The sequence below is a fragment of the Pan paniscus genome, chromosome 5, assembly GCF_029289425.2.
Source record: "Pan paniscus chromosome 5, NHGRI_mPanPan1-v2.0_pri, whole genome shotgun sequence".
Taxonomy (NCBI): Eukaryota; Metazoa; Chordata; class Mammalia; order Primates; family Hominidae; genus Pan; species Pan paniscus.
The window spans coordinates 128259871-128272408 of record NC_073254.2 but is presented as its reverse complement, the minus strand read 5'-3'; the positions used below and the strand labels follow the sequence as shown (position 1 = coordinate 128272408).

At 44.9% G+C, this 12538-nt stretch overlaps 1 protein-coding gene across 2 annotated transcripts in view; it reads left to right on the top strand.

The window, feature by feature from the left end:
* The first annotated feature begins 2818 nt into the window (after nucleotides 1–2818).
* SNX3 (sorting nexin 3) overlaps nucleotides 2819–12538 on the top strand; it is a 53346-nt gene continuing 43626 nt past the window's right edge. For both annotated transcript variants that reach the window (XM_003824327.5, XM_008978062.4), the window contains exon 1: nucleotides 2819–3739. In XM_003824327.5, the coding sequence (XP_003824375.1) occupies nucleotides 3578–3739 (162 nt within the window). In that variant the 5' untranslated portion in view covers nucleotides 2819–3577. The remainder of the gene's footprint in view (nucleotides 3740–12538) is intronic.

The window sequence follows — 12538 nt, the reverse complement described above, 5'->3', positions numbered from 1 at the left end:
CCCGGCCAACATGGTGAAACCCCGTCTCTACTAAAAACACAAAACTTAGCCGGGCGTGGTGGCAGGCGCCAGTAGTCCCAGCTACTTGGGAGGCTGAGGCAGGAGAATAGCTTGAACCCTGGAGGCAGAGGTTGCAGTGAGCCGAGATTGTGCCACTGCACTCCAGCCTGGGTGACAGAGTGAGACTCTGTCTCAAAAAAAAAAAAAAAAAAAAAACTTGACTCAGTGCCACCCACTCATCCAAGGTGGGAGTGGGTGAGTAGTAAAACTAACCACATTGAGATTCTAATTGTATTAAGTTATTAATTTTAGATAGTGACTTTTTCTGATATTAAGTCCTCCCATCCAGGAACATAGACTCTTTTCTCTTTAGGTTTTGAATACAATTTCATAGTTTTAGTCCTACATTCCCTTTGCTCCTTACAGTTCCTATCCCTTCCTTCCTAGATATTTTGTACTTCTGGTCACTTGCAAACAGGGTATTTTCTTCCATTTCCATTCTAACTAGATATTGCATAGACAAAGGAAAGCTATTACATTCTTTATTTCTGCCTTGCCACTACATTCTCTTGTTAATTCTAGTAGCTTATTATTTCTGGATTTGTATTCTAGAAATGCAATCACAATTCCTGAAAAATAAGGATAATTTTTTTTCCTGATATTTACACCAAGAAGGTCTTCTTTGGCTATACAACTGTGCTATGATGCTGTGCTGCTGTCCCTCCTAGCCGCTTCCCCACTGCAGGCATTTGTTCTGGCTGCCCACTGCTGCCCTGAGTGGTCGCCAAGGAATCAGACAGAAGCATTCTATGAGAATATTCCATGATTGCTTCGTTCAGGTGTCACCGATGACAACATAATACAGTAGTTCCTGGTCTCTTAGCTTGCATAGACTTCAATTCAGAGTCATTGATATGTATTTATTGAGCTTACATTTCTAATCATACCAGTCAAATTCCCATTTGGTCTGTTGCATTAGGAGACATGCCCAGCATTAATATCTAATGAGCTTGTCTGTCACTATCTGTCACATTATTCAGTTTTATTTGCCTCATAGCACCAATTATATTGGCAGGTGTATTATTTACTGAATTGTCTCCCTAAGATAGACTATATACTAGGCTATAAACCTGACTTATCTACCCTTTCATCTCTAGTACTTAGAATGAAAACATCTAGTAGGTCTTCAACAAATATTTGTTGAATTAATAAATGAATGTTGTTTTCTGGAAAATAATATACATTGTATTTAAGTAATGCCTTTTTTTTTTTTTTTTTTTTGAGATGGAGTTTTGCTCTTGTTGCCCAGGCTGGAGTGCAATGGCACGATCTCGGCTCACCACAATCTCCGCCTCCCAGGTTCAAGCAATTCTCCTGCCTCAGCCTCCCGAGTAGCTGGGATTACAGGCATGCGCCATCACGCCCGGCTAATTTTGTATTTTTAGTATAGACGGGGTTTCTCCATGTTGGTCAGGCTGGTCTCAAACTCCCAACCTGAGGTGATCCGCCCGCCTCGGCCTCCCAGAGTACTGGGATTACAGGCGCAAGCCACCGCACCCGGCCAAGTAATTTCTTTTTATTCCAGTGTTTCTTAGTATTATTAAGAATGGTTGCTGTTGGCCGGGCACGGTGGCTCACTTCTGTACTCCCAGCACTTTGGGAGGCTGAGGCGGGCGGATCAGCTGAGGTTAGGAGTTCGAGACCAGCCCGGCCAATAAGGTAAAACCCCGTTTCTACTGAAAATACACAAAAATTAGCTGGGTGTCATGGCGCACGCCTGTAATCCCAGCTACTCGGGAGGCTGAGGCAGGAGAATCGCTTGAATCCGAAAGGTGGAGATTGCAGTAAGACAAGATGCGCCACTGCACTCCAGCCTGAACGACACAGCGAGACTCCGTCTCAAAAAAAAAAAAAAAAAAAAGCAAGAAACAAAAGAAATTTGAAGTTCAAGGGACAGATTAGTCCAAGCACAGTGGTTCATACCTGTCATCTCAGCACATATGGGAGGCCACGGCGGGAGGATCACTTTGATGCTGGGAGTTGGAGACCAGCCTGGGAATCACAGTGAGATCCCGTCTCCACAAATAATTATTAATAATTTAAAATCTAAAGAAAAGGGGGGCGGGGAAGATCAGGTTGTTTAAAGGAATTATAGTGTTAAACTTGACATATTAAAAAATGCAGAAATAGTTGTGAGGGATAACTCTCTGGGCAGAGACAGAAATGTACCGTATCTCAACATTTAAAATCTGCATTTCCCATTGGACCATAAGAGATGAACTAGGACCTAATTAATTGGGTTTTCTCCCCGTTTCTTTCTTTCTTTTTTTTGAGACAAAGTCTCACTCTATTGCCCAGGCTGGAGTGCAATGGCACGATCTCAGCTCACTGCAACCTCTGCCTCCCGGGTTCAAGCGATTCTCCTGCCTCAGCCTCCAGAGTAGCTGGGATTACAGGCGCGCACCACCACGCCCAGCTAATTTTGCATTTTTAAGTAGAGATGGGGTTTCACCATGTGGGCAAGGCTAGTCTCGAACTCCTGACCTCGTGATCCGCCCGCCTCGGCCTCCCAAAGTGCTGGGATTACAGGCATAAGCCACCGTGCCCGGCCTTCCTCCCCGTTTCTTAAAAAGGCTCATGTGAGTTGCATTTCCAGTCCTGTAGAGGTACGTTTAATACTTTTCAAAAAAAAAAAAACTTATCAGGACTTCGTGAGAAATGAAAGTGGACACCCAAAGCAGCTTGCAGCCGGTCTACTGTTACTTTGTTTTAGCGGACCGACCTGTCTCCAAAATCGGTTTGACCATAATACTAGGATTTAACTAGGGCTTTAGTTTTTATTTCACTCCCCCACTTTACTGGTTTCAACCTATCAATCCAGACGCGTGTCTGGTGCAACGCTCGGGTTTATGGCAAAATCATCTCAGGCATTTGCTTAACATTCTCCAGAAAGGCATTTTCAGGGGTTCACAGTGAGACGGTGCACAGGTTGGCACAGAGTTAGTAGGGGCAGTTTTGTTTCGATTTGCGGGCAAATCTCTAAGATCTCTCCGTTTAACTTTCGCCCGCAATTCCCAAAGCCGCTAAAGCCGTTTCCGGCGCTCTACCCCGCCGCAGGCCGAGGCTGGCGCAGAGAGACAGGAAGCGCCGGCTCTGGGCGTCTGGGTCCTCGCCTTCTCGGCCGCAGCCCCGCGGCGGCGCGCTCGCGGTGCATTGTGGGCGCTGTAGTCCGGCCGGAACCTGTTTGCGACCCCGAGTCCCATGACACCGCTTCTCCTCACACCCCAGTCCGCAGTGCCCCTCCCCAGCCTCGGCCGGGCCTCCCGGGAGCCGGGCGTGGCGTTCCAGCTAGTGAGCCGTTTCTCCCCTGGGCTCGGAGGCGGAAGCTTGAGGGGCGCGGGGAGGAGCTTCGCGTGCGGGGTGAACGCCCGCTCTACGTGCTCGTTCTCTTCGCGACCGCTGCGCGCGAGCCCCGTGTCCCCACGGCGGGCAGCAGCGGCGGCGGCGGCGGCGGCTGAACGCGGAGGGGGCGGAGGGAGCGGAGGGAGCCCGCGGCGGCGGCAGCAGCTACAGCGAAATGGCGGAGACCGTGGCTGACACCCGGCGGCTGATCACCAAGCCGCAGAACCTGAATGACGCCTACGGACCCCCCAGCAACTTCCTCGAGATCGATGTGAGCAACCCGCAGACGGTGGGGGTCGGCCGGGGCCGCTTCACCACTTACGAAATCAGGGTCAAGGTGAGGCCGTCTCTTCCCTCTCCCAAGAAACCCCACCCGCTGGCTCTGGTCAGCCCCACTCGACCCAGGAGTGGACCCCCGCGGGCAGCCACAGCCTCCCAGGCCGGGAGCCCCCTTGCAGAGGCGGGCCGGGGTCGTGAGCCAGGGCCCCTCTTCCTGTAGGGCTGGTGTGGGGGGCTGCAGAGCGAGCCCGGCGCACTGGTACTTGGAGAAGGTGCTCGAAGAGGAGGGCGTGGGTTGAGCGCCGCTTGCCCCTCCAGCAGCTGATCAGGGAATGACATTTGAGTTGGAAAGGGGTAGATCTTTCGAGAACACATCCCTTCGCTGGGAAGGGAAAGAGATGTTGACAGAGAAAAGGGGCTTGCGCAAAGTTAAAGCCTTTTCCCAGTTTTCTCTTCCTGGAGACTTCCCAGAGGTAGCAAGCCAACCCGGCTGCTCCAGGCCCTTCCCGAGCTGCTAAAGTAACCTGGGTTGTGCAGTCTTCTGAACGGGACTTAATGAAAGTTCACAGAAGCCTGACAATTTTTGATAGGGCTGAGCCAGACCAGAAGGGTGATTGGACATGGTTGACTTCAGCATTTTGGGCCACCGCCCTGCCAAAGGCTGAGGTGTGGTGTCACCTACCTCATAATCCAGAACTACAGTTGCTTTAAGAAAAGACTAGGGATCTTGCTCTCTTAATTCGAGATTTGCACTTAATTGAATAAAGAAATCAACAGAAATAAAATATACCTAATTTCATAACTAGTATTTGTTGGCAATAATTTAGATGATTTGAAAGATGTTAATTGAAAATAGTGCTTCACTTTCACTCTATAATTCAGGATTAAAGAATTTGCCCATGTATGGAAGCATCTTTAAAAATTAATTACATTAATTTAAAGATGACAGCAAATTATTAAAAGTTAAGTGTAAAGCGATTTTTCCTTTAATCAAAATTTATATGACAAGCTACTATTAACATTTAAGTGAAAAAATTTCTCATTAACTTACGCACTTTGTGTCGTGAAAAACACAAAAATAAAATTTACCATCCTAACCATTTTTAAGCGTACATACAGCTTAGTAGTATATTCACATTGTTGTGAAACTTAAGTATTTTTAAAAAATGATTCTTACGTAGTTAGCATTGATTTTAAAAAGTTAATCAAACTTTAAGATATGAAACGAATAGTTTAATGTTTCAAGCCACTGTTGTCTTCTTATGGATGTGTAAAATGTGGATCATAGGCCGGGCGCGGTGGCTCATGCCTGTAATCCCAGCACTTTGGGAGGCCGAGCTGGGCGGATCACCGAGGTCAGGAGTTCGACACCAGCCTGACTAGCATGGAGAAACCCCATCTCTACTAGAAATACAAAATTAGCCGGGTGTGGTGGCGCGTGCCTGTAATCCCAGCTACTCGGGAGGCTGAGGCCGGAGAATCTCTTGAACTGGGGAGGCAGAGGTTGCCGTGAGCCTAGATCGGGCCATTGCGCTCCAGCCTGGGCAACAAGAGCGAAATCCCTTCTCTAAATAAATAAATAAAAATTGAATCATAGGATATGTTGTCATAGGGAAACTGCAAAATCCAGACTTCAGTACACCTGGGGAACTACATTCACACATAAACCTAGTGGAAAAGTGAATGTTTTTCTAATTGTCTGTAATACATGACAGATGGTTCACTAAAAAGAACTTCCTCTTTTGCCCTATTCACTAGTATTTTCTTTTTTTTTCTTTCTTGTGCTAAAACAGAACTTGGTATTCTTGTTTCTAGACTTCCATAGCAGGTACTTCCTGTCACAAAACTGAATTGGAATCTCCTGCCTACACTTCCTCCACTTACTTTGAGTTTATCTTGCTGAATGCATTATATTAAATGGGTTCTAGTATAATAATTTAATCCTCTTTTTTTTTTTTAATACACCTAATACCTTAGCAAATAGCTGATGTGACACTTAAAAATGGTTTCTGGGCCTGGCGCAGTGGCTCACGCCTCTAGTCCCAGCACTTTGGGAGGCTGAGGCAGGTGGATCCCTTGAGCTCAGAAGTTTGAGACCAGCCTGGGCAACACGTTGAAACCCCTTCCCCACAAAAAAAGAAATTAGTTGGGCGTGGTGGCGCGCATCCCTGAGGCCCCAGCTACTCCAGAGGCTGAGGTGGGAGGATCACTTGAGCCCAGGAGGTCGAGGCTGCAGAGAGCTATGATTAGGCCACTCTACTCAAGCCGGCATAACAGAATGAGACCCTATCTCAGGAGAGAGAGAGAAAAAAGGGTTTTGGTATAGTCATTTACATGTTAAAGAAATTTTTTTTTTTTTTTTTTTTTTTGAGACAGAGTCTCGCTCTGTCGCCCAGGCTGCAGTGCAGCGGCGCTATTTTGGCTCACAGTAACCTCCGCCTCCCAGGTTCAAGTGATTCTCCTGCCTCAGCCTCCTGAGTAGCTGGGATTACAGGCATGCGCCACCACGCCTGGCTAATTTTTGTATTTTTAGTAGAGATGGGATTTCACTGTGTTGGTCAGGCTGGTCTTGAACTCCTGACCTCGTGATCCACCTGCCTTGGCCTCCCAAAGTGCTGGGATTACAGGCATGAGCCACCGCGCCCGGCCTGAAAATAATCTTTTTTAAGAACGATTAATGAGTCAGGGAACTAACAAATTATACACTTAACTTTGGTTTCTATTTTTGTATAAACCAACTCACTGGGTGTTAATAGCTGTTAACAGTCATAAATGCCAGTGCCTATGTGAAAACCTAATTGAGTTTTTAATGCATGAAATGCCTTTGGATTTCTTTCTTTTTTTATTTTTATTTTTATTCTTTTTGAGACAGAGCCTTGCTCTGTCGCCAGGCTGGAGTGCAATGGCGCGATCTTGGCTCACTGCAACCTCTGCCTCCCGAGTTCAAGCGATTCTCCTGCCTCAGCCGCCCAAGTAGCTGGGACTACAGGCACGCGCCACCACGCCCAGCTAATTTTTGTATTTTTAGTGGAGACGGGGTTTCACCATGTTGACCAGGATGGTCTCAATCTCTTGACCTCATGATCTGCCTGCCTTGGCCTCCCAAAGTGCTGAGATTACAGGCGTGAGCCACCATGCCCAGCCTGGATTTCTTTTAGTATGTAACGTGTTAACTTAAAACTAAGGACACCATATAGTAAGGAAATTAGGCCTTATTTGAGCAGCATATGATTTTTTAGAGTAATTATAGTCTTGCATTAAGGCAGAGTGGCTATGACATGTATAGTTTAATATTTTGTAATTTTTTTCTTCTTGAGATAAGAGTCTCGTTCTGTGGCCCAGGCTGGAACACAGTGGCATGATTGTGGCTCACTGCATTCTCAAACTCGAGGACTCAAGTGTTCCCCCTGCCTCAGCCTCCCAAGTAGCTGGGACTACAGGGTGCTACTATACCTGGCTAATTTTTTATTTTTTGTCGGATGAGACTTGCTATGTTGCCCATGATGCTTTTGAACTCCTGGCCTCAAGTGGCCCTCCCCCTCTCAGTCTCCCAAAGTGTTGGAATTACAGGCATGAGCCACCTCACCCAGCCCTGCAATTTTATTTATTATTCTCTAAATGTTGCTGCTCTCCCGAACCCCTACTGACTACCTTTTGCTGTTGAATTTGCTATGTGGAAAACCACTTTATGTTCCAGAATTTGGGCTTTTAAACTATCTTACAGTTACTGTCTCATTCTGGTCTTGAGAAAAATTTACAGTTTTACAGGATCTGATTGAAATTACTCTAATTCACAGGGCAATTTTATCTGGATGGTGGCACTTAGAATGCAAGTTTCCCAATCTCCATTTATCTTTTGGTTTGAGGATAGTGTTTAAGACTATTAGGATCACTTGATTAGTATCTCTGGGCTTTTGAAAATAATTACACAGTGTTATGTTTTTAAAAATTGTTCTAATGGGTAGGTACAGCAGAGAGCACCATAAATGATTAAAGGTTTAGGAAAGTTCAAGGTCTGGAATTATTTAGGCATATTAAAGAGAAGGCTGAAAGTAAAATTCAGTCACTGTTTATGAAGTTTGTGCTGTAATATAACTTTAATATTCTGGAGATTTTTAAGTTAATCAAGATCTATTTTACCTGGAGACCACTGTTTTGAACAGGAATGGAATTAGAATCTTTCTTGAGCTCTGACATAGTCCTCAGTTCAAAGAATAGATTTAACATTTCCTAGCTGGGTAAGGTACAAAATCAAAGCTCCACTTCCCCTCTGTGAAATAGGTGTGCTAATAATAGTACCTACCTCTTAGGACTAAATGGGATAAGGCACATGAATCTTTCTAGCACAGTGCCTGGCACATAATAAGCATGCAAAATTTAGCTCTTTCTAAAGATAGACATTTTCTAAATTAAACGTCAGTGATCAACTACATTTTCTGTGTGTTAATGTTTAGTTGAGTTACTAAAATTGTTAGATTTTCTTGTCAAGAAACCTACTTGTCATGGAAGTATACCTTCATTAAGTAAGCATGGTATAAAAAGAAGCTATCTTATTTGGTACTTAACCAAGTAACCTTTGTGTATGTATTTATTTTTTCGAGACAGGGTCTCCCTCTGTCTCTCAGCCTAGAGTGCAGTGGTGCAGTCACAGCTCACTGAAGCCTTGACCTCCCAGGCTCAAGTGATCCTCCCAACCTCAGCCTCTCTACTAGCTGGGACCACAGGCACATACCACCACACCCAGCTAATTTTTAAATTATCTGTAGAGACGAGATCTCACTATGTTGCCCAGGCTGCTCTTGAACTCCTGGGCTCAAGTGATACTCCCACCTCAGCCTCCAAAACTGCTAGGATTATAGGTGTGAGCCACCATGCCAGGCTCCAAATAATCTTTTAAAGTTGAGCTTTATTAAAGCATAAAGCTGAATAATAACGTTGGCTGATAAAAATTTTGACAAGGTGCTAAATAAATGTAGCATCTTATCTTGACAGTGCTTGCCGTTCTAAACTTGTATATGTTTTTTCCTCTGGGTCAGTCATCTAATCTTAAATTAGGAGTCATTAATATCCAGATTGGAAGCTGAGAAATAAATTTTAAAATCTTAGACTTATTTTTGGGAATTATAAACATGTATTATTGAAGGGCTAAAATATTAATAGTATTTTAAAGAATTGGGGGGTCGGGCACGGTGGCTCCTGTATGTAATCCCAGCACTTGGGAGGCCAAGGTGGGAGGACTACTTGAGCTCAGGCATTGCCACACAGCCTGGGCAACGCAGTGAGACCCTGTCCCTACAAAAATTTAAAAATTAGCCAGGCATGGTGGCGTGTGCCTGTAGTCCCAGCTATGTGGGAGGCTGAAGTGGGAGGATTTCTTGAGCCCAGGAGGAGGTCAACACTGCAGTGAGCCACGATCATACCACCGCACTCTAACCTGGGTGACACAGTGAGACCCTGCCTCTAAAAAAAGCAAAGAAAAGAAAAAAAAAATCAGGGCATTTTGATGCCAGAGGACATCTGCAGAATCTATGTACCTCTATCAATTGGCCAATGAGATGTTGTCTGTTACACATGTTGCTGCCAGCTACGGCTGACTTTTCCAGGATCTCCATCAAGGAGAAGCATGCTATTAGCAGTGAAGATTCTGTCCTTATCTAATCCATCCCCAGAATGGAGAGTGGGGGAGGAAGACAGTGGCTATTTTAAAGTAGTCCTGTTATATTGAGTTTTTAGGGATTCTGTTCTGTTAAGGGATGTATCATTTGAGTATCTTTTATGTGCAAAGCACTGTGCTCTATCTATAAAATTTAATCTTGAGGTAACCAAGCAGAGTAGATAATATTCCTGTAGAAGCTGATCAACTGATCCTCATCTCTTGTCCTTTCCTCATTTTAACTCCAGTCCTGAACTGGTATCTCCCAATTAAGCTGAGTTCTTTTGTATCCAGGCCTTTTGCACACACTTCCTCCTCTGTTAAGAACAGGTTTCCTTTAAGAGCCTCATCTGGTTACTATCACTTATCCTGCAGGACTCAGCCTTAATGTCCCCTTTTTAAAGATTTTGCTGATCCCTTGACTCTGGACCAGATTTCCTTCCTGTGTGCCCTGGTAGCTTTGTTAGGAATAAATTTGTTTGCTTGTCTTTGGCTTCCTGTAAGTTCCTATGTCACCCATTATAAGCTCTTAGAGGACAGGGACTGTCATAATCACCCTTACTCAATACCCAGCACTGCTTGGCACATAGTGGACACTTACAAATAAATGAAGTTTAAGAAAGTTAACTTCCCCAGGGTCACAGCTATTAAATGGTAAAACTGGGATTTGAACCTAGATTTTCGGACCTTCAGAGCCCGTACTTTTTTTTGAGACAGGGTCTCACTCTGTTGCCCAAGCTAGAGTGCACAGTGGTGCAATCTGGGCTCATTGTAGCCTCGACCTCCTGGGCTCAGGCAACCCTCCCACCTTCGCCTCCTGAGTAATTGGGGCTACAGGAGCACATCACTATGCCTGGCTAATTTTTTTGTATTTGTAGAGACAGGGTTTCTCCATGTTGCCCAGGCTTGTCTCAGACAAGGTTTTACCATGGTTGCCCAGAGCCCTCACAGAAAATTCATATCACCTGAGGAGCCTTTGAAACCATTCAGGTTCTCTTTTACTGGGGTGGGGTGGGGTTTGGGCAGTGGCGGTTTTTTTTTTTCTTTGAAACGGAATCTCGCTCTGTCACCCAGGCTGGAGTGAGGTGGTGCAATCTCAGCTCACTGCAAGTTCCACCTCCTGGGTTCATGCCATTCTCCTCCCTCAGGCTCCCGAGTAGCTGGGACTACAGGCGCCCGCCACCACGCCCGGCTAATTTTTTTTGTGTTTTCAGTAGAGATGGTGTTTCACCTTGTTAGCCAGGATGGTCTCCATCTCCTGACCTCGTGATCCACCCACCTCGGCCTCCCAAAGTGCTGGAATTACAGGCGTGAGCCACCAAGCCCGGCCGGCAGTGGTGGTTTAAAAAGCATCCCAGTAAGGGCACTTATATGCAGCAAGGATTTCTCCTGCTGCTTATCATGCTGTCTGTCTCACTGAGATAGATAGACAGTAGAGAAGGAGGAGAAATATACATAGAACCACAATGGTTGGTAGCTTTGATGGGGTTAAAAAAATAGATTCTAAAATAGTAAAACATAAAATGAATAGCAGATCTTGGCAACAGAGAGGAAAACCAGTGACATTTGTCAAAGATAGAAAACTTTTTGGAGGGGAGGCATTTAAATATTAACTGAAAGCATACCAATCTCTACAGCTTAAGTTTTTGGGAGGAAGGGGAGACACAGACTACATTCAGTCAAGCCAGATCTTTTTGCCCTTGTCTTGCATCATCCATGTCTATATCCCTGTATAATAATCATGAAAGTAAGCCAGAAGTAAAAAAAAAAAAAAAAAAGACATATATATTCATTTAAGAAAGGAATTTTTTGGAGACAGGTTCTCGCTGTGTTGTCCAGGCTGGTCTTGAACTCCTGGGCTCAAGTGAGCCTCCTACCTCAGCCAAGTAGTTGGGATTACTGTTGCATGCCATCAAGCATGCCTCAAAAAAGGAATCTTTATAAATATTGTCACTTTATACCTGTAAAGGGGAAAATCTAAAAAAATGCTTTGAGCTATCCTGGTGATCACATGCAATAGACATTTTCCTCTCCTGCTCACCTTTATCATCATGCTTATCTCACTCCTTCCAGAAAGTAGTAGACTGTTATTATTAGATACTTTGATGTTTGTACCATGTTATGCTGCTTTCATGTAAATAGAGCCAGCAATTTCTTGAACATCAGATAAGAAAGATGGTGTCCAAAAAAATCTTGGAACTGCTATTTTCTTTTTTCCAGAAGTTTATTCTTAGGGCCGGGTGTGGTGGCTCATGCCTGTAATCCCAGCACTTTGGGAGGCTGAGGCGGGTGGATCCCTCGAGATCAGGAGTTCGAGACCAGCCTGACCAACATGGCAAAACCCCATATCTACTAAAATACAAAAATTAGCCAGTGTGGTGGTGCATGCCTATAATCCCAGCTACTCAGGGGGCTGAGGCACAAAGATTGCGTGAACCTTGGAGGCAGAGGTTGTGGTGGGTGGCAGCGCGACTCTGTGCCAAAAAAAAGAGAAAAAGAGAAAAAAAGTTTATTCTTAAATGTGCAACAGGCTCCAAGAGATTTCATCCTTTGCTTCCTAGAGTGGAAGCAGAAGATTTTATAGTAGGAAATGCAGATATTTAAATAGGAATGGGATCAAGGGTCATCATTGCCTCGGACACAGTGGTTTGTTTTTTGGTTTTTGTTCTTGTTTTCCAGATTTCTCCCTTCTAAGTACTAACCAGGCCCAACCCTGCTTAGCGTCTGAGATCAGACGAGCAATTGCATTCAGGATAGAATGGCCATAGACTTTTGCCAGATTTCTTAATTCCACCTATCCAGGGAACCCTTCCCTGTGGCCTTTGCTTTTAGCTCCTCAAGTTTTTTCTGCTCCTCTTCTTGTTTCTTTTTGAAATCCTTGTCTTCCTCATACATCTCCTTGGCCTGTTTCTTGTCAGGGTTCTCTTGCCGTAGGTGCCTGTCAGAAAGCTGGACGTGGTGCCTGCCATCCCTTCCTTAGACCCAGCACAGGAAACTGGAACTGCAGTTTACTGTTTTGATTCCTTAGTTAAAAGACAAAGCTTTCAACCAAAGTTCTACTTCGTTTTTTGTTTTATTTATTTATTTATTTATTTTTGAGACAGTCTCTCACTCTGTTGCCCAGGCTGGAGTGCGATAGTGCAGTCTCAGCTTACTGCAGTCTCTGCCTCCCTGGTTCAAGCAATTCTCATGCTTCAGCCTCCC